Source organism: Phodopus roborovskii, unplaced genomic scaffold, assembly GCF_943737965.1.
Source record: "Phodopus roborovskii unplaced genomic scaffold, PHOROB, whole genome shotgun sequence".
Taxonomy (NCBI): Eukaryota; Metazoa; Chordata; class Mammalia; order Rodentia; family Cricetidae; genus Phodopus; species Phodopus roborovskii.
The window spans coordinates 20,849,115-20,876,122 of NW_026126482.1; the positions used below are offsets into that span (position 1 = coordinate 20,849,115).

General features: G+C 43.5%; 1 protein-coding gene across 5 annotated transcripts in view; it reads left to right on the forward strand.

The window, feature by feature from the left end:
• Positions 1–4,166: 4,166 nt before the first annotated feature.
• Positions 4,167–27,008, forward strand: part of Mak (male germ cell associated kinase) — a 49,191-nt gene continuing 26,349 nt past the window's right edge. For 3 of the 5 annotated variants that reach the window (XM_051194384.1, XM_051194387.1, XM_051194388.1), the window contains exons 1-6: positions 4,212–4,408; positions 17,544–17,865; positions 20,204–20,258; positions 21,031–21,152; positions 23,442–23,521; positions 25,612–25,744. In XM_051194384.1, coding sequence (XP_051050341.1) covers positions 17,765–17,865; positions 20,204–20,258; positions 21,031–21,152; positions 23,442–23,521; positions 25,612–25,744 — 491 coding nt within the window. In that variant the 5' untranslated portion in view covers positions 4,212–4,408; positions 17,544–17,764. Of the gene's footprint in view, positions 4,409–17,543; positions 17,866–20,203; positions 20,259–21,030; positions 21,153–23,441; positions 23,522–25,611; positions 25,745–27,008 lie in introns of all 5 variants that reach the window. The other 2 variants (XM_051194385.1, XM_051194386.1) reach the window with 2 other exon arrangements.

Genomic DNA, 27,008 nt, shown 5'->3' on the forward strand with positions numbered 1-27,008 from the left:
ATTGAGGAGGTATTTTGTTTTGTTTTATTGATGATCTCATGGAGCCCAGGCTGGCCTTGAAATTCCTTATGTAGCTGAGGCTTGAACTCTTAACCTTCCCACCTCCACCTCCCCAACACTGGTATTATAGTCACACATCATCATGCCCGGTGTAAGACACTGTATAGCCCAGGCTAGCTTAGAACTCTCAATCTTCTTGCCTTGATCTCCTGAGTGCCCGGATTACAGGTATGTGCCATCACCCCTGCCCAACAAGCCTTTTCCTTCAACTGCCTGCACCGCCATCAGCATGACAAGATCTGTGCTATCTACCTTGACACCATTCCTAGGGGCAAGGACACAGTCTGGTACCTAACCTGTTATCTCCAAATGAGCCCAGCACCTCCTTCTACTCCACTTCTGACTCACTGTGTTTTTGTTTTGTTTTGTAGTGACACGAGTGTCCCCTCCTCTCACTGTACACTAGTCGCTATTTGTTCATTATGTCACACTTTCGTATGCTTGGTTATACCATACCCACTTCTAATCCTCTGCTACTGTATGTGTTCTCTCTGTCTGTCTCTCATTTTTTTTTTTTTTTGTTTAGTTTTTGAGACAGGGGTTCTCTCTGTAGCCATGGCTGTCCTGGAACTTGATTTGTTGACCAGGCTGGTCTTGAACTCACAGAGATCTGCCTGAGTCTGCCTCCTCAGTTCTGGGATCAAAAGTCTGTGCCATCAAAGCCCAGCAATGTTCTCTCTTACTGAATAGTTAAAAACAGACTTAGAAACCATATGGGAGTAAAATAGACCCAAGAAATTGAGCAATATAAAGACCTAAGATGCAAGAGCATTTACTGTCACCGGCACGGGCTCAGGCACGGGCTCAGGCTCAGGCACAGGCACCTGGCAAGCACGAGGCCTCTCCCCTGCTATGCAGCCTGAGGACCAGCTTTAATGAATCAAGACTTTACAGAATGAATCTGAGGAAAACCAAAGTAACGGGCAAGCCAACCAAAGTCTGAATACATGACTGAAAAAGGTGATCAAGACTCTCCTTTCTAGATCAGCCTGGGCTACATGGTGAGTTCCAGGCAAGTCCTCACCCCTTACCAAGGAAACATCTCTTTTCAACAGATGGAGACCATTACAGAAAAGCAGAACCAATCAAAGGCAGAGGTGTGGGGCGCAGTTCCAATGGATGTGTCTCCAGAACCACCCCAGTTCCCTGAGGCTCAAGGAACACTGCAGGGGGGTGGAAATCTTATAAAAGCCAGAGGATCAGGGAATATGCTGAGATTGTGTGTCTAGTGATGTCAGAAGCTCCACCCGTAAAGTCTCACCAGCGTGACTGAAAAAGGCTCTGTAACAGGCCTGAGTATGGCAACCATGGCTCCAACAGGTTTTGCCCTTACACTTCTGTAGTTGGTTGGTTTTTATTCTTTTGACTCTTTACTCTTTTGGGCGGTCTGCCACCCAGTTCCCAAATAAATACTCAGTCTTATTCTTTCTTATGAATGCTCAGCCTTAGCTTGGCTAGTTTCTAACCAGCTTTTTAAAAACTTGTTCCATCTATCTTTTGCCTCCAAGGTTTTCTCTTTCTCTCTTTCTGCATACCTTTCCTTCCTTCTTTCTCCAGGGCTTGCTGTGCAGCTGGGTGCCTGACCCCTGATACCCTCCTCCTTTCCTTGCTCCTCCATCTCTCCTCCCAGACTTCTCCATCTATTTATCCTCTCTTCCTGCCAACCCCACCTATCTTTTCTCCTGCCTTGCTATTGGCCATTCAGCTCCTCATTAGACCAATCAGGTGTTTTAGACAGACAAGTAACACAGCCTTCCAGAATTAAACAAATGCAACATAAAAAAATGCAACAGGTCTTTGCATCACTAAAATAAATGTTCCACAGTATAAACAAATGTAACATGTCTTAAAATAATATGCCATAACACCCTCCTCTCTCACTTTCTAAACTGTTAGATTACATTCCTAAAGCTGTCCACTAACATCTATCCCCTTATTTATCCACTGACTCATTCCTGGGACTGGTTGCCAAGGTCCAACTATCAAAACATCAAGGTCCAGTAATTAAATTGACTAACCTAATTAAAATACCCAATCAGGACTTACAATACATCCTGACTCTTTCTAACACAGACTTCCCTCTTTCCCCCTCCTAAAATAGACACTTGCAAAGCTATTTGCTGCTGTTTCCACACAATTCAGATTCAGCCGCCTTTCTCTGCCTTGCTTAGTAAAGGGTCTCTTTATGTTTGGTTTGTCCCTGGAATTGGTGTTTGAGTGTGGTCTGTGCCTAATCCAGGGTCCAGAAGGGAGTACTGGAGTCCCTCCAATGACTGTTTAAATGTGAGCTGAACAAGGACAACAACAACAGACTTACCAAAGTGTACTGGGTCAGGGGTTGGGTGGGAGGATGAGGAGGGGACCACAAGGCCTCAACACTACACAGAAGAACTACAGGCAACTAAGAAGTGCTGAGCATGGGAGACGTAGTCTTCCCCAAGGAAGAAGACATCTATTGTTACCTGATACCAAATAGCCAGCCCTGAAAACACACACACGGCTAACTTTATACAGACTGAGCCAGTTATATCTAGACATATTCATGTATATACACATATGCATGTGACAGCAATTAATGAAAAAAGAGGCCATGAATTTGAAAGATCAAGAATGCTTATTTGGGGCCACCTGGAATGAGGAAAGAGAAGGGGGAAGGATATAATTATATTATAATCTCAAAAATACAAAAATAAAAAATAAAAAGAAATTGATTTTCAAGGGTCAACTTTCTCTTTGTGAACACTGCCTATTTTTCTTCAGATCGCCTCCATAATGGTAATGTCCAGCAAGCCCACACACTGTACAGTCTGGGATCTCTCCACTCTTGTTCCCGCTTCTGTCTTCAGTGTGTTCATTTTGCTGTTCCTGTCCTAGCTTATAATCAACACTTCATATACAGAAGTCAACGCCTTATTCATTAAAGCCATATGACATTCAAGCTGTGCAAATCACTTCACATAAGCTATGCAAATGACTTCATAGAAGCTATGTAAATTATTTCATAGAAGCTATGCGAATTACCTCACATAGGATTAAACACTTCCCTTTAAAGATAGACTTAGCATTCCCCTACATATGGTATTGTGGTGGGGGGTTGGGAGGGGAGGGTGTTTAGAGTGCATGGGAGAGGGTAGAGAGGGCAAAAGGGAGGGAAGGAGGGAGGGAGGGCTGGAGGGGAGGGAGGGAGGGAGAGGGAACTGGGACCGACATGTAAAATAATAAATTAAAAAAAAAAAAAAAACGCTTTGACTCCAAAATTTAAGTTGAAGAACAAGTTACTGGGGAAAAGTATTTCTATTTTTGTTTCCACAGAAAATGAAAAGATGTGGATTCCTTCCAGACTAATGTGGTTTGATCACACCAGACCGCCTGAAACAGAGTACAAGCTGATCCTACATTCCAACAGCTGGACAAAACAGCCCTACAGACTACAGCTAGGATATCTGAATCTTCTTCGAATCCCCCAAGACAGCGCCCCTTACCAGCAGGAAGTAGTTTGGAAAGAACGACGCCCAAATTCCCAAATATTGTGTATAAATGTTTGTTTTCATTTAATTGGACTTTGTTATATAAAATTAAATTTAAAAAAGATAGACTTAGCTTATCCTGCAGTATTTGATGTGTAATCGATTCATTTTAAAGTGTCTAACATTTATGTGTCAATTCCTCCTTCTATTTACATATTAATATAATGTCTAGTTCTTACCCTGTAGCCATGTAGTGTTAGTCCCTGGTGGGTGAAGTATTCCTCCTTTGTGTCAATGGAACATGTACAGGGACCTAGCACAGTTCCAGCACGCTAAGTCGTATGTATCCAAGTTTCTATGCGATGCTCTAGCTTATCAGTTTCAATATATTTCCTAACAAGATCCGAATCACCTTACTTATTGTGAAAGCCAACATCTAGAAAGTCCCTATTATAGAGGTGAATTACATAAATCATAAATACGCATATTTTCAAGGTGACAATTGTATAATAAAATGTTTTAAGAATAAATAAACACTATTAATCATTTAAATAGACTAGACTGCTCGGGCAATCCCTTTGCGGAGGCGGGGCTTACTTGGTGGGCGGGGCGTGTCGCGCTCGACCCCGCCCTCCGTGGGCGTGGTGTGAGCGGGCTAGCCTCTTGGGCTGGCGCGCCCTGGCCGTTTCCTAGGATACGAAACACACACTGCGCTGGAGCTTCACAAGGGAGCGAACGAGGTAAGCTGCCGGCGCCGGCGGGTAATCCCGAGCAGGCTGCGGGACCCAGCCCGACCCGAGCATCGAAGCCGCCCGGCATGTCGCCTCGGCGCCCTGTCCAGCCAGGGCCACTCTCCACCGGGAGGCGGGACCTGGACGCCGGTACGGGCGGGCGGGAGGGAGGAGGGTCCCAGGGCGGAGCGGTGGGCTGGGGGTCGGGAGGACTCGGGCAAGGACCTGGCTCTCCGAACTCCCTAAGCTTCCCAGCGTCCCTCAGGCTCTCCAGGACTCCCCCCACCCCACCCTCAGAGTTCTCCAGGCTCCCTAGGGCTTCCCAGGACTCGGCGCTGTCCTCCCTTAACACCTCTGCAGAGAGATCCCAAGGCTGAGCTAGTGCCTCGGGATGTTCAGGATGAGTGGAAACTACTTTTAGGAATGAGGCACTGGACTGGATCTGGGGGAAAGCGGAACTGAGTTCAGATCTCATAGAGTGTAAATGGAGGGAGGAGAAAGAAAGGGTCCAACCCCAGACTTCCTTGGTGCATTCCAGGTTGCAAGCAGGTGAGAAAGCATGCACTGCACTGAGTCCCTGAGTTGTCCTCTCCAAGCCTGGGAGACCCACCCTCCAGGGTCAGAACCCCTTCCACGATCCCCGTGACATCTGCTGCTAGAGACAGCTCCCAAGGATCAGAGTGCTCCAAAGACTGGCTCTTTACTGCAGCTGGGCCTTTTAATTCTGGCACAGCTGTAAGCACAGGAACTTAGGTCACTGCATAATGTCATTTGTTGTAATGGTAAAGGATTCTCATAGAGGTCACCTATTTTAATCAAAAAAAAAAAAAAAAAACTAATGGTGTAAAAGTAATAGTGGGAACAGAAGTTACTTTCAGCCTAGGAGCAGTGATGGACCTAGAAGACCCGGAGGACGTCTTTGGGGAAGGCCACTACCCACTCTACAGCTCTCTCCATGCTGTGGGTCCATTCATCAATTAACTTTTTAATCTGTGAATGTTAGCACAGAGCTATCTTTGTAGTTTTTACAATCTGAGGCAGAATCTTTTTCTGCCTGGTATGGTGGCTAGGTCTGTCCTAACACTTAGAAGGTGAAGGCAAGAAGACCAAGAATTCAAAGCTATCATGAGCTACTAGTCCAATTCAATGCCAACCTGGGCTACATGGGGTCCAGCTGGGGGTGGGGATCTCTTCTTTTCCTGTTACAATAATCCCTCTTTTGATTTCTGTAAATATGTCTGCCACTTGAATGGTGAGGAATCTTTTTTATTCCCCCTATTTTGTTTTTACCTGGTACAGCGATTTTTAAAACACTACAGTTTTGTTTAAATAGTTAATAATGGCCTTGGAATGTTACGATAGTGTGTTCTCCTAAGACAAATCCAAACCTTATCTGTTGGGTGATTGGCAGGCACATTTCACCCTCCATCTGCTCTCCACACTAATCCTTTTTAATCTTATTGCAATCCCTTATTAGCTTGTAGAGAGTTGACAATAACTCTCTAGTAGTTGAGCACTTTGATAAAAGGAAATAAAGGAGGATGAATATGTGTTGAAGTTCTATAGTTGGAACTCTAATGAATGTCCTTTTAAAAGTCAGCATGGAATATTTGTTTAGCGTGTAGGAGAGTCAATGAACATTGTTGCGGAACTGTTGAAAATTCTGGGTCCTTAACAGCTGTGTTACATTCGTAGATTTACAGCATTGTTGTTGAATGTGAGGCAAAGACAATGGCCAGGGGCTGTGCTTTTTCTTAAGTTAGATATACCGTAGTAACCAGTTCAGGGCCTTGCTGTGTAAAAAGGTAGTTATTGATACGCAATCAGTGAGGAGGAGCATGGGATACTGGTTTCTGCCCTCTGTGATGGATGTGCTTGAGCATGAGGTCCTGAGTTCAGTCTACAGATTTCATATGAAAAAACCAGACAGACATGTGGCACACATACTTTCGTTTCAAGGGCAAAGACAGATGAATCTTACTGGTCATCTAGCATCACTAAATTGGCAAACCCGTGACCAATAAGAGTCTCTGTTTCAGAACAACAAGGTGGGCAGCATCCAGAAGTGCACAGAGGCTGATCTCTGACCTACACACACACACACACACACACACACACACACACACACACACACACACACACACACGCTACCTTCCCATCTATGCTACCTTTTATTGCGTCATTATTCCTATATCTTCAGGGGAAGGAAGGGTCGGGAGATGCATTCCAGCCCTGAAGAGCTGTTTACTTTATAATTCACATGGCTCGGGAGATGCTTTCTAAAGCTTTTTTTTTTTTTCTTTTTTCTTTTTTTAAGGGATCATAGCACACAAGCATGCCTTACCTAAAGAGTAGGTACGGTTTGAACCTGATGGGTTCTCACAGATCAGACCTTTTAAATATCTAGTGGCATCCACATTATCTTCACTTCATTCCAAACACACCACCAGGAAATGACTACAATCCCTGTTGACTATTCTGTTACTGTCCTCAAAATACAGTTTCCATTTCCATTGTTTATTCAGAGGTCGGTTAGTCTGGCTTAAAAAATGAAGTTTCTAGAATAGCCTTGTCAAAAAACGGTTCAGCTTCCAGAGCAATGCAGAGTCTTCATTGACTGAATGGTCCATTTGCTGTGAGTGCTGGACACAGGGAGGCAGGGTGGTCCTCCACCTCTAGGCTGCGGTGATGGTGGTTGATGGTCTCAACAGCGGAAGGGTGAGGAGCAGTCAGTGCAGCTTCCAGGTTGGGAAATGGATGCAAATTGGGTTTTGCTGCTTATTTGGGTACCTTCTTACCTTCTGTTCCTACTTCCTGGATACCAGCCCTAAGCCCATGCTCTCCCTGTCTTTGTTCATCATTATTCCCTCTTCTGTTCCCTTGTAAAGCAGTGTGTTCCTTTTCAGGTCCACCCCTATGACTCTCGCCTTCCATGCTCTCAATACTTTGCACTCTGTTAGCTATTATCAGGAAAAAAACATTTGAGTTAAAGGATGTAGTTATCACACTGTTATATCTGGAGAGGGGGTGTGCAGACGCCAGAGAAGAATGCCAGGTGTCCTGCTTTATCACTTTCCACATGTGTAAGTAAAAGTTTCTGTCCCGCCAGCAAGTCCCAAATATCCCAAATACCCAGCAGCTGCTTCCCAAATTACCACACGGAGCATTTAATTATAAATGCTTTGCCAGTAGCTCAGGCTTATTACCAACTCGCTCTTACATTTAAATTAACCCATAATCCTTGGCTGTGTTTAGTCATGAGGCATTCTCATTTTGCTTCCTCTGCATCTGGCTGGCAACTCCTGACTCTACCCATCCTCCTCTTAGCATTCTTTGCTTGGTCCCTCTCCTATACTTTTTTACCTGGCTACTGGCCGATCGGGGTGTTATTAAACCAATTCAAGTAGCAAATCTTTACAACGTGCAAGAGAATTATTCCACAGCACACAGGAGACAAGGTTTCTCAACTGAATCTTGGCTAGGCTGGTAGCCAGCAGGCACCAGGGATCCTCTGGTCTCTGATCCCCAAAGCCATGTGGTCACAGGCACCTGTGACCACACCCAGGTTTTCCCGTAGGTGATGGGTATCCAAACTCAGGTGGTCAGGGTTCCACAGGGTTGTTCTTACTCACTGAGCCATTTCTCCAGTTCCCACAACAGTGTGTTCCAGAATTCTATTTTAAAACTTAAATTATTAAGGTTTACTTCTTTTATGTGTGTGAGTGATTTGCTTGCATGTATGTCTGTGTCCTGTGTGTTCTGTTAAAATTTGTGGGGTGCTGAGAATCAAACTGGGGCCCCCTGAAGGACCAGCAAGTGCCATCTCAGCTACCTCGCCAGCCTCAGAAGTACATTATTTTTATGACGATGCTTCACATAGACCTTCCAGGTCCTAGTGTCTCAAACTTTCTTTCTCTGCACTGCTTCAAAGGCCTTCTTAGTATCTCTCCAGAAATCAGAAGATTTCAGGGTAGAGAGTGGCTGGTGTCACTGACAGTCACAGGCCCCTTCCCATTGACAGCTGTATGTTGATGCCTCAAGGAGAGGAGTCTTAGGGTTGTGCTATGGTATGGAGACTGTATAGCTTTGGAACAAAGGGATGGTACCTTTATGGACTGCAGCAACTGCAAAGCCAAAGAGCGAAAGTTATAAATTGGACATCACTCAGAAAGCAAAGAGCTTCAAACCTAACCTGAGTATCAGATGAACTCCATCCTTGCGTCTCAGGTTGATCATGAACAGTTCGTTTAATTCCCTGTGGGTTTGTTTTACATTCTTACTAACAGGGGAATGCTATGATACAGCTTTCTGCCTAAATAAATTCTCTATGTTGTTATTCAACCAGAAAGGATCAGCAAACCTCTCTCTAGAGAGCTCATTTCCTGGAGACAGGCATGCACCCCTGAGCAGGGGTAGCTGGGAGACAGGGCAGCAATCGGATGTACTGTGATCAACTGCAGGGGCAACTTGAATGGAAACAAGTGTATTGTAGTCCAGGGCTGGCTAAATTAGCACAGGGCACAAAAAAGAACAAGCATCCCAAACACCTTTCCGAGTTGTGTTTGCTCATGCAGGAAAAGGAAAAATACATTCCAATTAAGAACCATCTACAGTAATTTTTCCACATTAATACCTTGATATTTTGATTGGTATCTGTGTATTTCACATAAAGACTGTTTAGGAAAACTTCCCCCCCCCCCAAACAAACCAGAAGCCATTTGCTGGGCTTCCTTAAAACATTTTACCTAGGCATATGCTGAGGAAGTTGAAGAAACCCTAAATATAAACGACATTGTCTTAGTTGGGGTTTCTATTGCTGTGAAGAGACACTATGACCACAACTCTTGTAAAGAAACTTCATTGGGGCTAGCTTACAGTTTTAGAGGTTTAGTCCATTATCATCTTGACGGCAAATGGGGCAGCAATGCAGACAGGCATGGTGCTAGAGAAGGAACTGAGAGAATTCTACATCTTGATCCACAGGCTGCAGGAGAGGCTGCAAACTAGGCCTGGCTTAAGCACACTTGAGACCTCAAAGCTGGCCTCCACCGTGACACACAGCCTCCAACAAGGTCACACCTCCTAACGATGCCACTCCCTATGGGCCAAGCATATGATTCTATGGGGGGCATTCCTATTCAAACCACCACAGGGGTCTTACAATGGCAAGGTCTCGCCATGGAGTTCCACAGCCTAACCGTTTCCATGTGTCTCTGAAGGAAATGTTTCCTATCTGAAGAAGGGGGGAAGTGCTAAATCCATACCTACTCCCGTGATCTCACAGCACTCCAAGCGCATCCCTGAAAGCAGCATGTGTGGGTTCGCTGATGCTTCATTCTCAGACAGCCTGCTTTGGGAAGCCTTGGGGCCTGGCAGCTGTGACACCGCCGCCTCGTTGGGCTGCAGTTACTGCCTGTCAGAGAGCAGCATCTCCGAGTTTTGCCTCGTGAAAGTGCTAGAGTGGGAGGGAAATAACCCTAGAGCGAAGGGCCAAACGACGACGAGAGGTATTTCTATGCTATTTGGGGACCAAGCATAGAGTCTCTAGCACAGTGAGAGATTTCTAAAAACCAAGAAGGATGGAGACATGTGTTAAGAGCAGTTCCTTTGAGGATGCAGGATGAAAGGAGAACAATGGAGGAAATTGATGAACACTCCTGCTACTCGGAGTAGTTAGGTTGTATCTCGTTTTATTCAATTACAGTAATAAAATCCAGACCTACTGGAGCCTCACGGTCCAACAGAACCATCCTAATATATTCACACTTGTGGTTTTAAAGCTCTGGAAAATGAAATTTTAAAAATATAGTTATGCAAATTCGTTTGTAGCGGTAGAAACTGAATGGCATGAGGCCCTTTCACTCCTCATCTGTTTTGCTCTTTATTCTTTCCATATATTTGCCTACAGGTGTTTGAAGATGCTACTTGAAGGTATCGGTGACATAGATGTGATTACCATGTTGCTTTTTTAAAATAAGAAAACGTCTGTATTCCATTCTCTCCCAAGAGTTTCACATAAGTATTGATGGACTTTCGTTAGGTTTATGTATGTCAGTACTGTTCTCATTTGACTGCTTAATAAATATAAATTAGCAAATAATCCAGAAATAGGAAGTCCATCATTTTGCAAAAAAAAAAAAAAAAATCAACATTTTTTGCATTATGATGTAACTCCAAAAATAGAGAATTGCACAACTTACCATCATGTGACAGGTCACATTCAAACCTCTAGCTCACCAAAACGTTATATAAATTATGTATCTGAATTTTCTAATTTATTTATTGGTTTTTTGAGACATGGTTTCTCTGTGTAGTCCTGGCTGTCTTGGAATTTGATTTGTAGACTACCCTGGTCTTGAACTCACAAAAGATCCACATGCCTCTGCCTCCCAAGTGCTGAGATCAAAGGTGTGCCCTACCACCACACGGCATGAATTTTTTTTTATTTTTAAATAATATTTATTGAATCATAGGTATGTAAACCTTTTTCTTTTTCTTTGTTTTCACATTGTTAAGTAAATTTTATTTTTATTTAAATTAGAAACAATTTTATTTTACATATCAATACCAGTTCTCTCTCCCTCCCATCCTCCCATGCCCTCCACAGACTCCCCCCCCATCATCCCACCCCTGTCTATTCCCCAGGGAGAGTGAGGCCTTTCATGGGGAGGGTCATCAACGTCTTTCATATCATTTGTGGCAAGGCCTAGATCCTCCCCTGTGTATCTAGGCTGACAGAGTATCCCTCTATAAAGAAACAGGCTCCTAAAGTCCATTCGTGCACTAGGGATAAATGCTGGTTCTATCGCCAGAGGCCCCATAGACTGTCCAGGCCTCCTAACTGACATCCATGTTCAGTGGACCTGGTTCATCCTATGCTGGTTCCCAGGGGCTGTGAGCTCCCACTTGCTCAGGTCAGCTGTTTTTGTGAGTTTCCCCAACCTGGTCTTGACCCTTTTGCTCTTTACTCCTCCCTCTCTACACCTGGATATTATTTTTTAAATAATAGCTTTAAAACAAACTTCAGTTATTCAAGTAATAATGAAAACTCAAATGCAGTCACCAGATCTGAGATTAATTACTTTGTGAACTACAGAGTATGGGACTAGGACTTGCTGAAATATGGTGCTCATCTTCAGTATGGGTATGGAGCTGTAATATATGTATGTTAACCTTAGGTCTGTGTGTGCACTCTGCGTGTGTGTTTGGAGAGAGCCCTGGGGTTGTAAGGTAGGGTTAAAAGCTCGGCACAGGTGAATCTGTGGTCTTAGCTTTCTGTGAGTGAGTTTGGTGCAGAGACTCAATCATTCAGAGTTTTGTACATTAGTGGGGGGACCTGTGGTTCTAGGGTCAGCCTTCCCTGTGATATGGGACAAGGTATTCAAGCTTGCCCTGTCTGCATTTCAGAACTGTTGGGGGATGTAGCATGAATAATAAAAATGCAGAGACAGATATTGGGGTTGAAGCTGAAGCTCAGAAAAACAAAGTGGCCAGCCACTAGAGAGTTCTCACCTCTACCAATGCTCAAATGGAAGGGGTGATCTTGTCCTCTGATTGCCTCTCCAGAATACACTACTCTCCACCAAACCTCAGACTGCCTTCACTGCCTGTGTCTCCCGATGCCTTCTATTCCTCTCTAGTGCTGGGATTAAAGGCCATCACAGGGGGGCCTGTGTGACAGTGCCCTGAAAAGCTAGCCTGTGCTGCACACTCACTGTTGTTACCAGAAAAGTCAAAATGGCTGGACTTGGCAGTACACACCTGTAATCCCAGTACTCGGAAGGCACAGGCAAGAGGATTGCCTATAAGTTGGAGGCTAGCCTGATCTACCTAGTAAGTTTCAGAGATAAAAAGCAGAAATAACTGAGCACTGGTCATGCTGGGCTTCCCTGCTTCCAGGATACTTGGCCTGACTCTGCTTCCAGAGGGTTCCACAGTCACTCTGTTGTTGATGTATGCGATCTTCTTGTGTTTAACACCAATTACGTTATTTTCCCTGGGAGGAGAGTGCTTTCATACTAGTGTATCTATTAATTACATGACCATTTTAGTCAATGGAGTGAGTAAAAGGCAGTCGTGATTCTGGATTATTTGTTGGTCACCGTTGCTCTAGTGACAAATGATGCAATACAAAGCTCTTGTTTCTCCCTCCCATCCCTGACAAGCTGTACTTGGCCTACCACTGTCCCTGCTCATCTTCTGCATCCCAAGACCCAGGCTGAACAACAGCCTGCTGGGACGCCACACATTCCTGACCACAGTGCTTCTGTTTATACTTTATTGGCCAGAACAAGTCACATGACCAAGTGGAGTCCGGAGTGTGTGTCATCTTCTGCCACGTGGGCCATGGCCAGCCAAAGGAGAGCTGTCAGATTCTGTGCAGGAAGTGTAAAACTGGGTTCTCCTACCCTGTGTTAATCCTATTTCTCGGCTAAGGTACAGGCTTTACTAGTTTCAGTGCAAATTAGCAATCATTTAGCGGAAAGCACTTGCCGCCGATGAAGGATATGGTGACTTTCGGGGGCTTCCGGGCTTTATTTCTGTGACTTTGGTACCTGGGAAGTCTCAGGTAACTGAGTTCCTTCCATTTGCAAAGGGTTTCCTGGGGTTTTTGTTGCACAGAGAAGTGAGCAGGGATTCCTGCTGACAGGTTCTACTTTGGCACATGGTGTTGGTCATTCAATAGAGCTGATCTCCCCAGGAAGTTCACTTTACCCATGACAGTTTAATGCCAGTCACATGTGCCATTAAGACACAGAGTAATTGTGATTATGAAGAAATTGTGGTAAAAAGAACAATTTATCCAATTTTTTTTGTTATTGTTTTGCCCAGCTTTCAGTTGTAAGAGAGTATGTGTCTATAAGTGACCAATGATCTCCATTTCTTCCTTTCCTTTTTTTCTTTCATTGTGTAATAATTACAAAGCTGATCTGTTAGTGGGGGAGGTTCAAAGTGTTTGAAAATACACATTAAGGGTTAAGGGTATAGATCAGTTGTAGAGTGTTTGCCTAGCACATGCAAGGCCATAATTTCAAGGTCCTGTACCACAGATAGTTTTATTACATTTACCTGTCTGTGCGTGTGTGTATATGTGTGCGCGCGCACGCACGTGTGAATTACATGTGTGCGTGCACGCACATAGGGTTCAGTTCTATGGATCCCAGAGATTGACTCTGTGTTAATGGGCTTGGTAGCAATCACCTGTACCTAATGTCATCTCACAAGTCCATAATAAATAATTTTAAATTCATAGCCTCCTGGTATTTTAGAGCTGGACTGAGTTAAACAGACTGAGTTCCTGTCCATTGAAAGTTTTTCAAACCATTATTTAGGAATTGGGATGCAGATGAAGATTCAAGCTTTAGTCCTGTTTGTTTGTTTGTTTGTTTGGAGATGGGGGCCCCCTGTGTTGCAGGCTGTCCTCAAACTCACTGTATAGTGGAGGATGCCCTTGAACTTCTGATCCTCTTGTTTCCACTTCCTGTGTGCTGGGATTCCAAGTATCAACCCCCAGCTGGTCCTGGGGATGCAGCCCAGAGCTCTGTAGTGGTAGGCAGGCGCTCTGACAACTGAGCTGCATCCCAGCCCCCATCCTCAGTCCTTTTCTCTAATTCCGACTCAATAATTCAGTGAAAGGCAGTTTTGCGCAGGTGTGTCTCATGTAAAATCAAACGTCATTTGTCTCCATCAGATCTGATGACATATATTCCCAAGTGAAGACACGTACTTGCTCGTATCTGCACATATACATGCTATTGGTGGTAGGGGTCTAGGTTGGGTGTTTCCTGGTTCTGTGCTTCTTATCCAAAGAGTGGAAAGGAAGGACTCACACAGATTTGCAAGCATAGCAAGGTCCCTTTGCTGAGAGCAAGTAGAGAGTACAGAGTAGAGAGTAGAGGGTTCCACCATCAAGGTTGACAGAGAGCCAGATGAGTGGAAGTGCTCAAGGGCTCAAATTCCTCAAATTGCTTAGCTTAGAGGAGCAGGAGCTGGTTACTAACGGGCAACATCCACATGGGTCTCGATTTTGATTGGATTGGATAATGTATTCATTTTTACTGCTGTGTCTGCCTCTCGCCATAGTGTTTCTTCTTTTAATCACATGCTGTCTTACTTAGGGTTTCTATTGCTGTGAAGAAAGCATTTAATTGGGGTGGCTTGCTTACAGTTTCAGAGGTTCAGTCCATTATCACCTTGGTGGGGAGCGTGGCGGCAGGCAGGCAGACAAGGTGCAGGAGAAGTAACTGAGAGTCCTACATCTCAGTCGATTCTTTGTCAACTGAGATACTGGAGGTACCCTGAGCATAGGAAACCTCAAAGCCCACCCCCACAGTGGCACACGTCCTCCAACAAGGCCACACCCACTCCAACAAAGCCACACTTCCTATGAGATTATGGGGGCCGATTACATTCAACTACCACATCCCATTCCCTGGCCCCCAAAAGCTTGCAACACGATCATAATGTAAAATGCATATAATCCAGCTTCAAAAGTTTCCATAGTCTATCAGAGTTTCAACAACCTCAAAGTCCAAAGTTCAGTCTCTTCTGAGAGTCGTGCAATCTCTTAATTGTAATTCCCTATAAAACAAAAATCACAGAACAGATCCAACATATTGCACAGAATATACATTAGCATTTCAAAACCCAAGGAAAGGGGCATAGGAAGGAAAACTGGACCAAAGCAAGACCAAAAGCCAGCTGGGAAACTCCAAAGTCTGCATCTCCATGTCTGGTGTCAAAAAGCTCTTCAGATCTCCAACTCCTTTCATCTTTGTTGACTGTAACAGACTTCTGTCTCTTGGGCTGGCTCCACTTCCTGTTAGCAGCTCTCCTAGACAGGCATCCCATGGCTCTGGCATCTCCAACATCTTGGGGTCTCCAAGGCAATCGAGCCTTCAGCTTCACAGCTCCACAAAATGGCCTCTCTGGGCCGCCTCCATTCAGGGGCACCCCTGGCATATCCTTGGTCTCAGCGGCTTTCCTTAGTCTTAGAGGCAAATTCCTCAGGCCCTTTCTTCTGTCCTTAACTCTAAAGCCAGAACCACTTGGCTGAAGCTGCCAAGTTCTGTTGCTTACTGGTGCCGGAACATGACCCCCTCATTCAATTATACCTTCACCAGCTTTCTGTCTTCACTGCCTAAGCTTGGCTGTCCTGAAACTGGATCTCTAGACCAGGCTGGCTTCAAACTCAGAGATCCTCCAGCCTCCTTCTGAGTGCAGTAGCCCAGGCTAGATTGTCGTCATGGCTGTAGGTGGTCATGCAGGCCACCCAGATTGCCGTGGCCCCCATGGCAGTGCAGCACTCAGTCTGGTGTGACCACACCATAGGCCCCTCCATGTCCCCCAGTGTCACAGGAGCTACAGACATCAACTCAGGCCCCCTGGGTGGCTCCAGGGATCAAGACCTAGCCATTGGTCATAGTCCAGGCCCAGACGTCATCTCCCTGGACCCGGGTGGCCAGTCTCATCTGCCAGTTCCTCACACCATCACCTCTCAGGATCCTCCTCTCTCCCAGCCCACCTCTCCCTCTTTTCCAACTCCCTACCATGTACTCTCTCACCACAGTGGTGCCCAACTGCCCAGTGCCAGGGCTGGTCACATGTGACACTCGGTTGAGTACTGTCTGCCCCAGTCATAAGGGATGGCATGAAGCTGTTGCGTTCCTCTCTCTTGTGCCTGGGCCCAAGACCACAGGCAGTTTTTGGTACGATGGTACCTAATTGCCTGGTGCCTCTGGTTGCTTGTGGCCACCGCAGACCCAAAAGTCTGCAGGGTTGCCATCTGTGTCCATCACTGATTCAGGCTCAGGTAGATGGAGTGGCTTCTGGGTGGTTGTGGGCCCCAGAGACCCAAAAGTCCAGGGGTGGGGGAGGCATCCGTGTCCATTGCAGATTCAAGCCAGCGTGGAGCTGGCAGATGGGGTGAAAGTCCTACATCTTGCAGGCAACAGGAAATTGAATAAGACCCTGGGTGGTAATCCTGAGCATAGGAAACCTCAAAGTCTATCCCCACAGTGACACACTTCCTCTAGCAAGACCATGCCCACTCTAACAAAGCCACACCTCCTAACAGTGCCAATTATGTGGGCCAATTACAGTCAAATTATCACACAGACATGCCTAATTATGCATAGGCATAAGATGGTAGATAGTGGGTTCGCCCTAAAAGTTCACTTGAGGCCACGGTTTTGCCTCACTGTCCACGCACACCACTTCAGGCGTCTAATCTTTGTACCTGATATATGTTGGGAATACAGTTAAACTGAAGCCGTTCAATTTGATCCTTACTAGGGGTGGAGAAATCTATACTGTTGTTCAGAAATGGGATACATGTAGCCTGCCTGGTACAGGTGGGAGCCCAGGGGGGCTTGAGTGTGCTAGGTTCATTATTGAGAGAGGGGTGTGTGTGCACAGAACATGCACATAAGGAACTAGGCTGCCCAGTACATTATTAAAAGAGGAGGTGGGTGTGCATAACCCAACACTAAAGCCAAATAGAGTCCCAGGCTGAGTTGTCTATGCCTGCCTGCCTCACATACATGTATGCAAAGAAGTGTGCATTTCTTTTTTCTTTCTTTCTTTTTTTTTTTTTTTTTTTTGCTTTTTGTTTTGGATTTTTGTTTGTCTGTTTGTTTTTTTGTTTTTGAGACAGGGTTTCTCTGTGCAGCCCTGACTATCCTGAAACTCACTCTGTAGAGCAGGCTGTCCTCAGACTCACAGAGATGCACCTACCTGCTCTGCCTCCAGAGTTTCAGGATTAAAGATGTGTGCCACGATCACCTGGCTCTTATTTCTTTGTGTGAATGCTTTTCTTGGTTTAATATAAAAGAAAGTGGCATTATTTAAATAGAGTAACAAGTTCCTTTACATTATTATTCTCTTCATATAAAACTCACTTGTTTCATGTGTACCTTACCTAATTTAGACAGTTGTAGTCTACTGGAAATTTTTAAGTAAATAATATAATTTAAATTGAACAAGCTAAATTAAATGATACAAAAATTGAATCAAAGGATGGATGTGGCTTCTGTTTTCCCAGCCTCCTTTGGAACAACATAGATTATAGCCAGTAAAAAGAGAGTCATGCAAGCATAAACACTCATGGATAGACAGGGGATCATCAAGCTGCCTGTGAGTCTCTTGTGTGAAGACTTCCTTCCACACAGCACAAATGGCCTCTAAGAATGGTCTTCTTATCATCTCTAATTTTTCTGTGTCTCAGGAGTCAGTAAATGTGCAGTCGGGGCTCTAATGAAAACATTTCTGGTGTGGTTTTTCACAGGGTGTCCATAAGAATGGAAACAGTGTCTCTTTGCCAGATTCCTCATCACTGTATCTCATGAGCCTGCCTGATCTCAAGGAAGAGCTGTACTTAATGATGACAAGCCTGTCACCAGTGTAGCAACAAGGAGGAAAAGGACCACAAATAAAGAAGTATTTAGATTTCTATCCCACAAGAAGATATCTCCGTGAACAACCCCTGCTGCATTACCTTTTCCCAAGATGAACCGATACACAACGATGAGGCAGTTGGGGGACGGCACATATGGGAGTGTGCTTATGGGCAAGAGTAACGAATCTGGGGAGCTGGTGGCAATCAAGAGGTGTGTGTGCAGCACTGCCGGCCTTCCGTGGAAATGTTGGTTGTTTTCCTTTGCTTGCTTGAGAGCCTGCAGCTTCAGGGAGAGAGCTTCAGTTCAAACTGCAAAGCAGTGTAGCCGATGAGGAACAATAGAGGAACAATAGTCTAGGAAACAAAATTACTAAGGAGTATACTTACATGGAGGAAAAGCCAGTGTTACTTTAACGGTCTGCTTTATTTGGGTACATTAATAAACCACATAAGTCTGAGTGTTCTAATTTTATGCCTGATACACCTGGGATAAAACTGAAAATAGGGAATGTTTCTCAAGTTTAAACACAGGAAACAAACTAAAACTTAACTACTTCTCTAAAAACAGTTGGATTCAAGATAAGGCTGGGCTTACAATGTCAAATTGAATTCTGAAATTAAAATTCTCAAATCATTTTTTTAAGAATCAGCATCTCACATGTACACTTTGGAATGAGTGCTTTTCTTATATGGCTTTATTTGAATGGACTTTTACTTTGAAGTCATCTTATATAGCTTTATTTGAATGGACTTTTATTTTAAAGCCATTATGTTAGGTTTATCTTTTGGAAAGTCACAACTTTCTAGAAACCCATCACACTGAAAAGTTCCTTTGGGTAAGACCAGAACCTCACCAAGCTACTTCGTAAGCCTCCTTATAGTCAGAATGACTCTAAGTGAAATTCTGATTCCATAAGAATACTTTTAAAATAATAGCAGTGACACCCTTGATGTCTCATGGATAACTCATAAAAACAAGAATATCCACTAGGTTTTCAATATGACTTGTAGTAGAGTAGTGTATATTTCATGGAAAGGCATTTGAGCCACAGAGAGGCCGTCCACAGCCATACATCCACAAGCAGCTGAGCAAGACTGCACCCAGGCTGTGCAGTTCCATAGCCCACATTCTGACCTCCCTCTAGCGGTCAGTTCCTTACCCCATTCATCACGTGTGCACTGTAACGTTATGAGGCCCTGCATTATAGAAATTAGCCTACTTAACTGAGTAACTCTGAGCTTCCTGGTGAGCTATAAATCACCAATAGGAGCTTGTATCATTTCCTCTTTTCTGTGATAAAATGCTAGACAAAGGCAACTAAGGGAAGAAAGGCTTATTTGTGCCTCGTGATTGGGGAAGGGATGCAATCCATCATAGCAGGGGAGGCATGGAGACAGGCTGCTCATGTTACCTCAGCTATTATGAGGTACAGGGAGATGGATTCTGGCGCTCAGCTCACCGAGTTTCCTTTTCTCATCCCAGGATCCCAGCCTGTAGGTTGGGGCCACCCACATCCAGGATGCCTTTTCCCCTCTCTAGTTAAACTCTCCTAGAAACATCCTCATATACACACACCCAGAGGTGTGTTTCCTTGGTGGTTCTAAAGGCAGTCAAATTGACAATAAAGATTAGTTATTGCAGAAGTCATAGGGCTAAGTCATAAACATAATTAGGTGGGTTTTTTTTTTTTTTTTTTTTTTTTTTTTTTTTTTTTTTTTGGTTTGGTTTGGTTTGGTTTGGTTTGGGGGAGGATTGTTTGGTTTTGAGACAAGATCTCACTATGTAGCCCTGGCTTTCCAGAACTCACTATGTAGACCAGTCTGGCCTCAAAGTCACAGAGTCTGCCTGCCTCTGTCCCCCAAGAGCTGGTGAAAACCTCCACACCTGGTACATGGTTGTTCTTGTCTCCTGTTCCTTCCAGTGACTAAAAATCCATTCACATAAAAATGTACTCTATTTGTTGTATGAGTAGTACAATTTCTTTATTGTACTAAACAGAGTTCTGCAGTGTCTAGGTAAGTAAAGGGGAGAATATGAGAAAGGCTCCAGGGTCAGTCCCCACCCACCCCAAAAGGAAAAAAAGAAAAGAAAGGACTAAGTCTAGGTTGGGCTTTGGGTTTTTCATTTGTTTGTTTTCCTTTCTTTCCTGACTTAGATTATTTCATGGCCTCTTACCCAAAGATGAAGTAGTAATGCAAAAGTTGTTATCTTAAGCCCTTCACTGAATTTGCTACCAAACTTTGCAGCTCTTGCCCTATCCCACTTCTGAAGTATAATGTTAGTGTTTATCTTTAAGTCACAGAGAAGAAATTTGTATGGGGGGGCTTCAGGGCGGCCATGCTTGTGTTGAAGCAGAATGGTGGGTCACACACCAAACCCCCGAGCCCAGAGCTGGCCCCATGAGATGTGAGCAGAAAGGGGGGGATTTCCTCCTGGGGAGGAAGAGTGGTCCCCAAATTGAAGCCATCATCGGGAACACCAGGGGCACTAGAATTTGTTTCTGGGAGCCTTCCGTCCTGAACACTAAACATCCCATCATTTATTTCAGGATGAAGAGAAAGTTCTATTCTTGGGATGAGTGTATGAACTTGCGAGAAGTTAAGGTAAACAAGTCAAGGCCCCAACAGTACACCACATCCAAAGACAGCAGCTAAGATTATTCTAGAACAGTGGCTCTCAACCTTCCTAATGCTGCGACCCTTTAATACAGTTCCTCATGTGGTGACCCCAACCCTAAGATTATTTTTGTTGCTACTTCATACCTTTAATTTTGCTACTGTTATGGATCATAATGTAAGTTATCTGATATGCAGGATCTCTGATATGTGACCCATGGGCTGAGAATCACTGTTTCCGACTCTTCCAAATGGCTCCTAAAGATAACTGCATCTACCCCCCTTCCCTTCCACTCTTAAAGTCCTTCCCATTCCTCCTTGATCCTGGGTCGTGGGGAACAGAAAATAGCCAGGCCTTCCTTAAAACGCACTCTCAAAGGAAAGTTTAAGTTATGATGCACCGTGTTCTCTTGTCTCCTGCTGTGAGTTTTTAGATACTTTGCATGGAGTCTGACATGGCTGAGTCAGAAAGAAAGAGTCGGGCCTGCTTTGGAAAAGGGAGCCAGAAAGTGGCCGGTTAACACTCCAGGCAGCTACTGTCGAGTCAGCTGCCCCTTTCACTTAATACTCGTTGCTTAAATCCCTTATTGTTTGCTTTAAATTAATGCTCCGAGATCTTTTAAAATCATGTAGGAATTAGCATGTAATTTATTACTGGGTCCAAGAGAAATGGGCAATTATCTGTGGGCACTAACCAGCACAGATGAGGTCCTGCAGACTTGTACAAATTTAAGAATGGTGCTTCTCTGCCGTTTCACAGTCCCTGAAGAAACTCAATCATGCCAATGTGATTAAACTAAAAGAAGTTATCAGAGAAAATGACCATCTTTATTTTATATTCGAATATATGAAAGAAAACCTCTATCAGCTAATGAAAGACAGGTACGTTTTTATTTTATGAAAACTATATTTTCCCTGTCATTTTTTTTCCATAAGTTCCTTGGATCCTCTCCATGGGTCATTCTTGATGATGTGCCAGTTTATAACTCTAAGAGGCAGGTTGAAATGGATTGATAGTTATTTCATCAAATGGTAGCACTTAACACTGAAGAACCAGCGATGATATCTTCACCACTTTTCCACTGTAATTCCCTAGCAGCCAATGTATGCATCCTTTTGTTTTTATTTTTATGTATTTAGTGTGTGTGTGTGTGTGTGTGTGTGTGTGTGTGTGTGTGTGTGTGTGTGTGTGTTGGGGAGTGGAGGTTGCCAGTATAGATGTCTGTATACCATGTGCATGCAATGCCCAAAGAGACCAGAAGAGGGTGTCAGATTCCCTGATACTAGAGTTCTGAGCTGCCATGTGGGCACTGGGACTTGAACCTGGGTCCTTTGGAAGAACAACCAGTGCTCTTAATCATTGAGCCATTCCAGCCACCATCGTATCCATCCTTTTGAAGGAAGGGAATCAGAAGTCTTATGTTCCAAAGTAACAAAATAGGCAAAAATGAAGACATTGTCTTCATTGTCCTTTTAATCATCTTATGAAAGAGATGTGAATAAATGAAGAATAAAGTGGCTTTCAAAAGAATGATGGGACAAGAGTTGGGGACATGGCTCGGTCAGTGAACTGCCCTCTGGACAAGCATGAGGACCCGGGTTCTGATCCTCAGGAACAGAATAGAAAAGCCAGGTGGATGGCTGTAACCCCAACATGGGAGAAGGGGGGACAGGTGCAGCCCTGCACCTCATCTGTCAGACAGTCTGGCCAATGGGTGAGTCCTGATTCGATGGGAGACCCTGTTTCAAAGGAACAGGGAGGAGAGTAATGGTTCATTGTCCATCGCTGACCTAAGCCTCTACAAGGAAATGCGTACATTCACAGTCCATCCTGCCCCCACCCTGAGGATCTGATGAACTCATTCCTTAAAGGTGCATGAGTGAGATAAAACTTAGTTACCAGCCTGAAGGAAGTTCTCACTTTAATTTTCAGTTGTTGACAATTTTAGTTGGTAGTCTGACAGAAATTAATTTTTGCACCCTTAATTTAATTCTCATTGGGAGCCTTATCATGGATATAGTCTAAATACCACATCCAAGGTAATAGCCACTTGTCTCGTGTGACTTTCAAGCCCTTAACATGATTAAATTGGACTGTGCTATAATGCAAAATAAATTACACACCAAGTTTGGAAACTTAGTATAAAACTTTACTAATTTTTATACTAGCCAGGCATGGCGGCTTCACACCTGTAATCCCATCACTTGAGAGGTGGGGGAAGGAAGACCAGAGGGTACAGAGTCATCTTCAGCTAAGTAGTATCTTCAAGGATAGCCAGGTCTCTCGATTCTAAGAATGATAGCAGTAACAACAGCTTTGTATTGTATGTTTAAATAGATGCACTTTATAACTAAGTGGAAATATAGAGGGGATGCTAAGGAGTAAAAGTTCTGGAATTTCCATGGAGTAATAATAGATGGCTGTAGGTAAAAATTACAAATTGCACAGTTCGAAAGGAAGAAGAACGAATTTTGAAGTTTTTACCATAAAGAAATGATAAGTATTTGAAACATAATATTTACCCCAATTTAAACATTATGTAGTAGATATACATGCATGAAAATATATGATATCACATTATATGCATATTTTATATTATATAAATATACATTTTTATACGTATGTATCAAAGTAAACTTAAAAATAAAATTTTAAATTAAGTTTAATATTTCCTTTTTGTTCAATTCAGCTGCTAGAAAAATTAAACAGGGCTCATATTTAGCTCTTTACTGTATTTTTATTGGATGGTACCAATATGGAACATAAAACTGAAGCATGGTGGGACATAGTAGTACAAACTTATAATCCCAACACCGGGGAGGTTGAGGCACGACAATGATAAGTTCAAGGCCAGCCTCAGCCATATAACAAGACCCTATCTCAAAACAACAACAAAGACCTAAAACATGCAGGCCCTACTTCTCAAAGACTATGTAATTGTTTTTTGATACTGATAGTTTTCCAGGGTATTTTGTTCTTACTGGAAGAGTTTAAATTTTAACCCTTGCATATTTGTATAGGACGTCAAACATCAAAATAAAAAAATTTTAAACCTACAGCATTTAGCACAATTCTATTAATTTTACCTTTAGCCAGCAGAGGCTACAAGGCAACAGGAGCATCAGCCTTCTTCATTTTTGGTCAGTTAACAGACTATTCATTTCTTCCAGAAACAAACTGTTCCCCGAATCAGTCATCAGAAATATTATGTATCAAATACTGCAGGGGCTGGCCTTTATCCACAAACATGGTAAGTTTCTTTGTAGTCACATTTCCCTGTCACTGAGGGCTATTGTCAAGACCACACATAGGAATATGTCATCTGCTAAGTTATGCCTGAACACATTGACATTGTCATCTAAACATTATAATTTTTATAGTTGTATATTGATATCTATTATCTATACCAGACTTTTAAGAAGTTCAAACATCAGTCTCCTGCCTTACATGCCTCCCCCCCTAGCAGAGAAACTTAAAAAAGAAAAGTCTCTTGTAGGGTTTGGGAAGGCTAGGGAAAGAATTCTCTTTTTAGAAGTGGAAAGTAAACAAGTTTTATTTGATGCACTGCACAGAGAACAGCAAGCATGGCCCTAACCTGTGCAGTGCTAGGCAGCAGCATGACAGTAACCTGTGCAGTGCTAGGCAGCAGGGGACCATCCTGGAGAAGCCCTGGATGGTGTGCTGGCAGTTCCTGCTGTGTAAAGAAAGCACCAGTATGATTTTGGGTTGTGGCTGATTTTTCATCATCATCCTGCTGTTCTCTTTGAACAGGATGCAGTTGTGGGTTTTTGCTTTTTGTGTGTTTTTGTTTAGTTGGCTGCCTTTGGTTTTGGTTGTTGTTGTTATTTTTCTTCTGCGTGGGGAACCTGCTTGCTCCCTCTCTGTTCCCTCAATGATGGTCTTCACTCCAAACTTATTTTGGACAAGATTGGAAGCCTTTTATCAAGAATGGCTGCCCATGGGGATTTTAAATAATGCATAGTGCCTGTGTGTGGCATTTCATAGTGGCCCTTGGCAGTCACACTTAGTTACTTCTGTTCTCTGAGTGGAATGAAAGCTGGTATTTATTTTCTATGAATCTCTTACTCATTTACTTTTACTTTATGTGATTTTGTTTGTTTGCCCGTCAAACCAAGGTAATTATTGGCTCAGAAAGCTAGCATGTTTTCTGTTAATGAGATTCTGTTTAGAATCACTGGCAAGCTGGGAGTTGGTGGTGCACATCTTTAGTCCCAGCACTCAGGAGGCAGAGGCAGGTGGATCTCTGTGAGTTCAAGGCCAGCCTGGTCCACAGAGCTAGTTCCAGGACAGGCTCCAAAGCAATACAGAGAAACCCTGTCTGGAAGAAAAAAAGGTAGAAAGAAAGAAAGAAAGGAAGGAAGGAAGGAAGAAAGAAAGAAAGAAAGAAAGAAAGAAAGAAAGAAAGAAAAAAAGGGGAGGGAGGAAGGGAGGGAGGGAGGGGGGGAGGAAGGATAACTGGCCATTAGGTAGAAGATTGTGTAGGTTTGTGTCATAGTATTACTACACTTGGAATGTAGGCAGTGGCTTAATATGTTGACGCTTAGAGAGCTAGGCCTCATACCTCCACAGAATGCCTTTGGTCCTAACCACAGTTCTCCCTAGTGGGCTCTTCAGAATCCAACACTAAGCCCACCTTAGGGAAGAATCCCCTTAAAGCTGACTTTCAAGGACAGTCCTCACAGTTCTCACAGTTTCTTTTGTCCTGCCCATTTCCTCAGGGTTGCCCATTCGCCTCTGTAACTGACCATTATTTCATAGATTGAGTTGGTAGTTTCATTACTGGGTTGGTTTTTTTTTTTTTTTTTTTTTTTTTTAAGACTTAACCACCAGGGAAAAATGAACTGTTAAATAAATGAGGAGATTAGTTAAAATGTGTGGGGCTTTCTTGTCCAATGAACTTTTCAAATATGTGATTAAACTTAGGAAATCTTGTGTTAAGCCACAGTGTAGTAGCAGGAATGAGACCAGCTGGATCAATCTGTGCCTCTTCCTTCTTGTCTGTTACACAGCAATGATAACAATACGTCCAAATTCCATGCGGTTGTGGAAATGATAGGAGATCATCCCAATGTGTCAGTATCTATCCCTCATAAACTGAAGTCACAGATTTAAAATACATGTCAAATGGGCAGTTATTTTTAATGATCATGTATGTTGTGTGCAAGATCCTACACCCTGTTTCTTCTTCCACAGAAAGCATCTTCTCTCTTCACCCTATGTTGCTGGTAGGAGGACTGGGTTCTATTAGAGAAACCCAAAGGTCATGTGATGGTAATAAACAAGATGACTTACTGCATTTTTCCTCTCTTGCTCGTACAGGCTTTTTTCACAGGGACATGAAACCTGAAAACTTGCTTTGTATGGGTCCTGAGCTGGTGAAAATTGCTGATTTTGGACTTGCAAGAGAATTAAGATCACAGCCACCATATACTGACTATGTGTCAACCAGATGGTAACATTTATGTCTACATTTTCCTATGTTGAAGAGTTAATTATCTTTCCAGGAGTTCCATATTTGGTTTTTAAAGCAAAACATAGAGATTCTGTATTCTTTATACAGAGGGAAGAATTGGCTCATGGTATTCCAATAATGAAACAAGAGAAGGAAATAAGATTTCACTCAGTCACTCAACAAAAGCACTGAACACCTACTGTGTACTAAATGTTAATGTAGGCTCTGGGAACACAAAGCCATGAACAAAACAGAAGTCTCTGCCTCGTGCAGCTTATGTGACAGCCAACACACAAATAAGCTAAGCAGTATGAGTTACCAAATCCCATCAATATAAGGCATTCTACTCAATGGAAGGCTATTCAGCAGGAGAAAGAGATAGTCTACAGTGACAATAACCCCAGAAGCCACATAGAAAAAGAGTTTCTATTGAATGCCATCATCTGTATAAAGTACAAGACTAAGGAAAGCTGTGGGTTTAAGTTAGAATAGTGTTTTTGAGGATACCAGTTGCATGCCTTTCTTGATCTGGTTGTTGAGCCCATGAGTGTGTTGTATTTGCAGAAAATTCATCAAGCTGTACTTCTGTGTTTAAGTGCATTTCCCTGTATATGTATTTGTAAAATCAAGTGTGTATGTATATCACATGGCAATACGTTGCAATAAAGTGGTATATGGAGAGGAGGTGGGAAGTTGAGTCAGTGAAGAGGGAAAGAATGTTGCTATTATAATAGAATCTGGCTGACAACATTCCTGAAGGAGATACCAGAAACAGAAGGTGATAGTAAAGGCCTTGGGGGCAGGAGTGTGTTTAAATAAGTTCTGCAGAGAGCAAAAAATTAAGAAAGGCAATTGTGGAAAGTGAGATCAGAACAGCTGAGAGGTAGCTGGTCACATGGGGCCTTTTGGAGACCTATGAGGACTGGCTTTTTAAAAATTGTTTGTTTATTCTATTGGTGTTTTGCTTGCATTTATGTTTGTATGAGAGTGTCAGATCCCCTGGAACTGGAGTTGCAGACAGTTATGAGCTGCCATAAGGGTGCTGGGAATTGAACCCAGATCCTCTAGAAGACCAGCTGGTGCTCTTAACAGCTGAGCCATCTCTCCAGCCCCTCACACACACACCCCTCCCGGGGACTGACTTTTGAACCTTCACAAAATAGGGGACCATGGAACATCTGTGTGGAGCGGTGTGCTTTCTTTGACTGGGGTTTACAGCTGTTCCTCTGGCCACAACAGGGAAAGATTTTAAGAAATCAAAGAT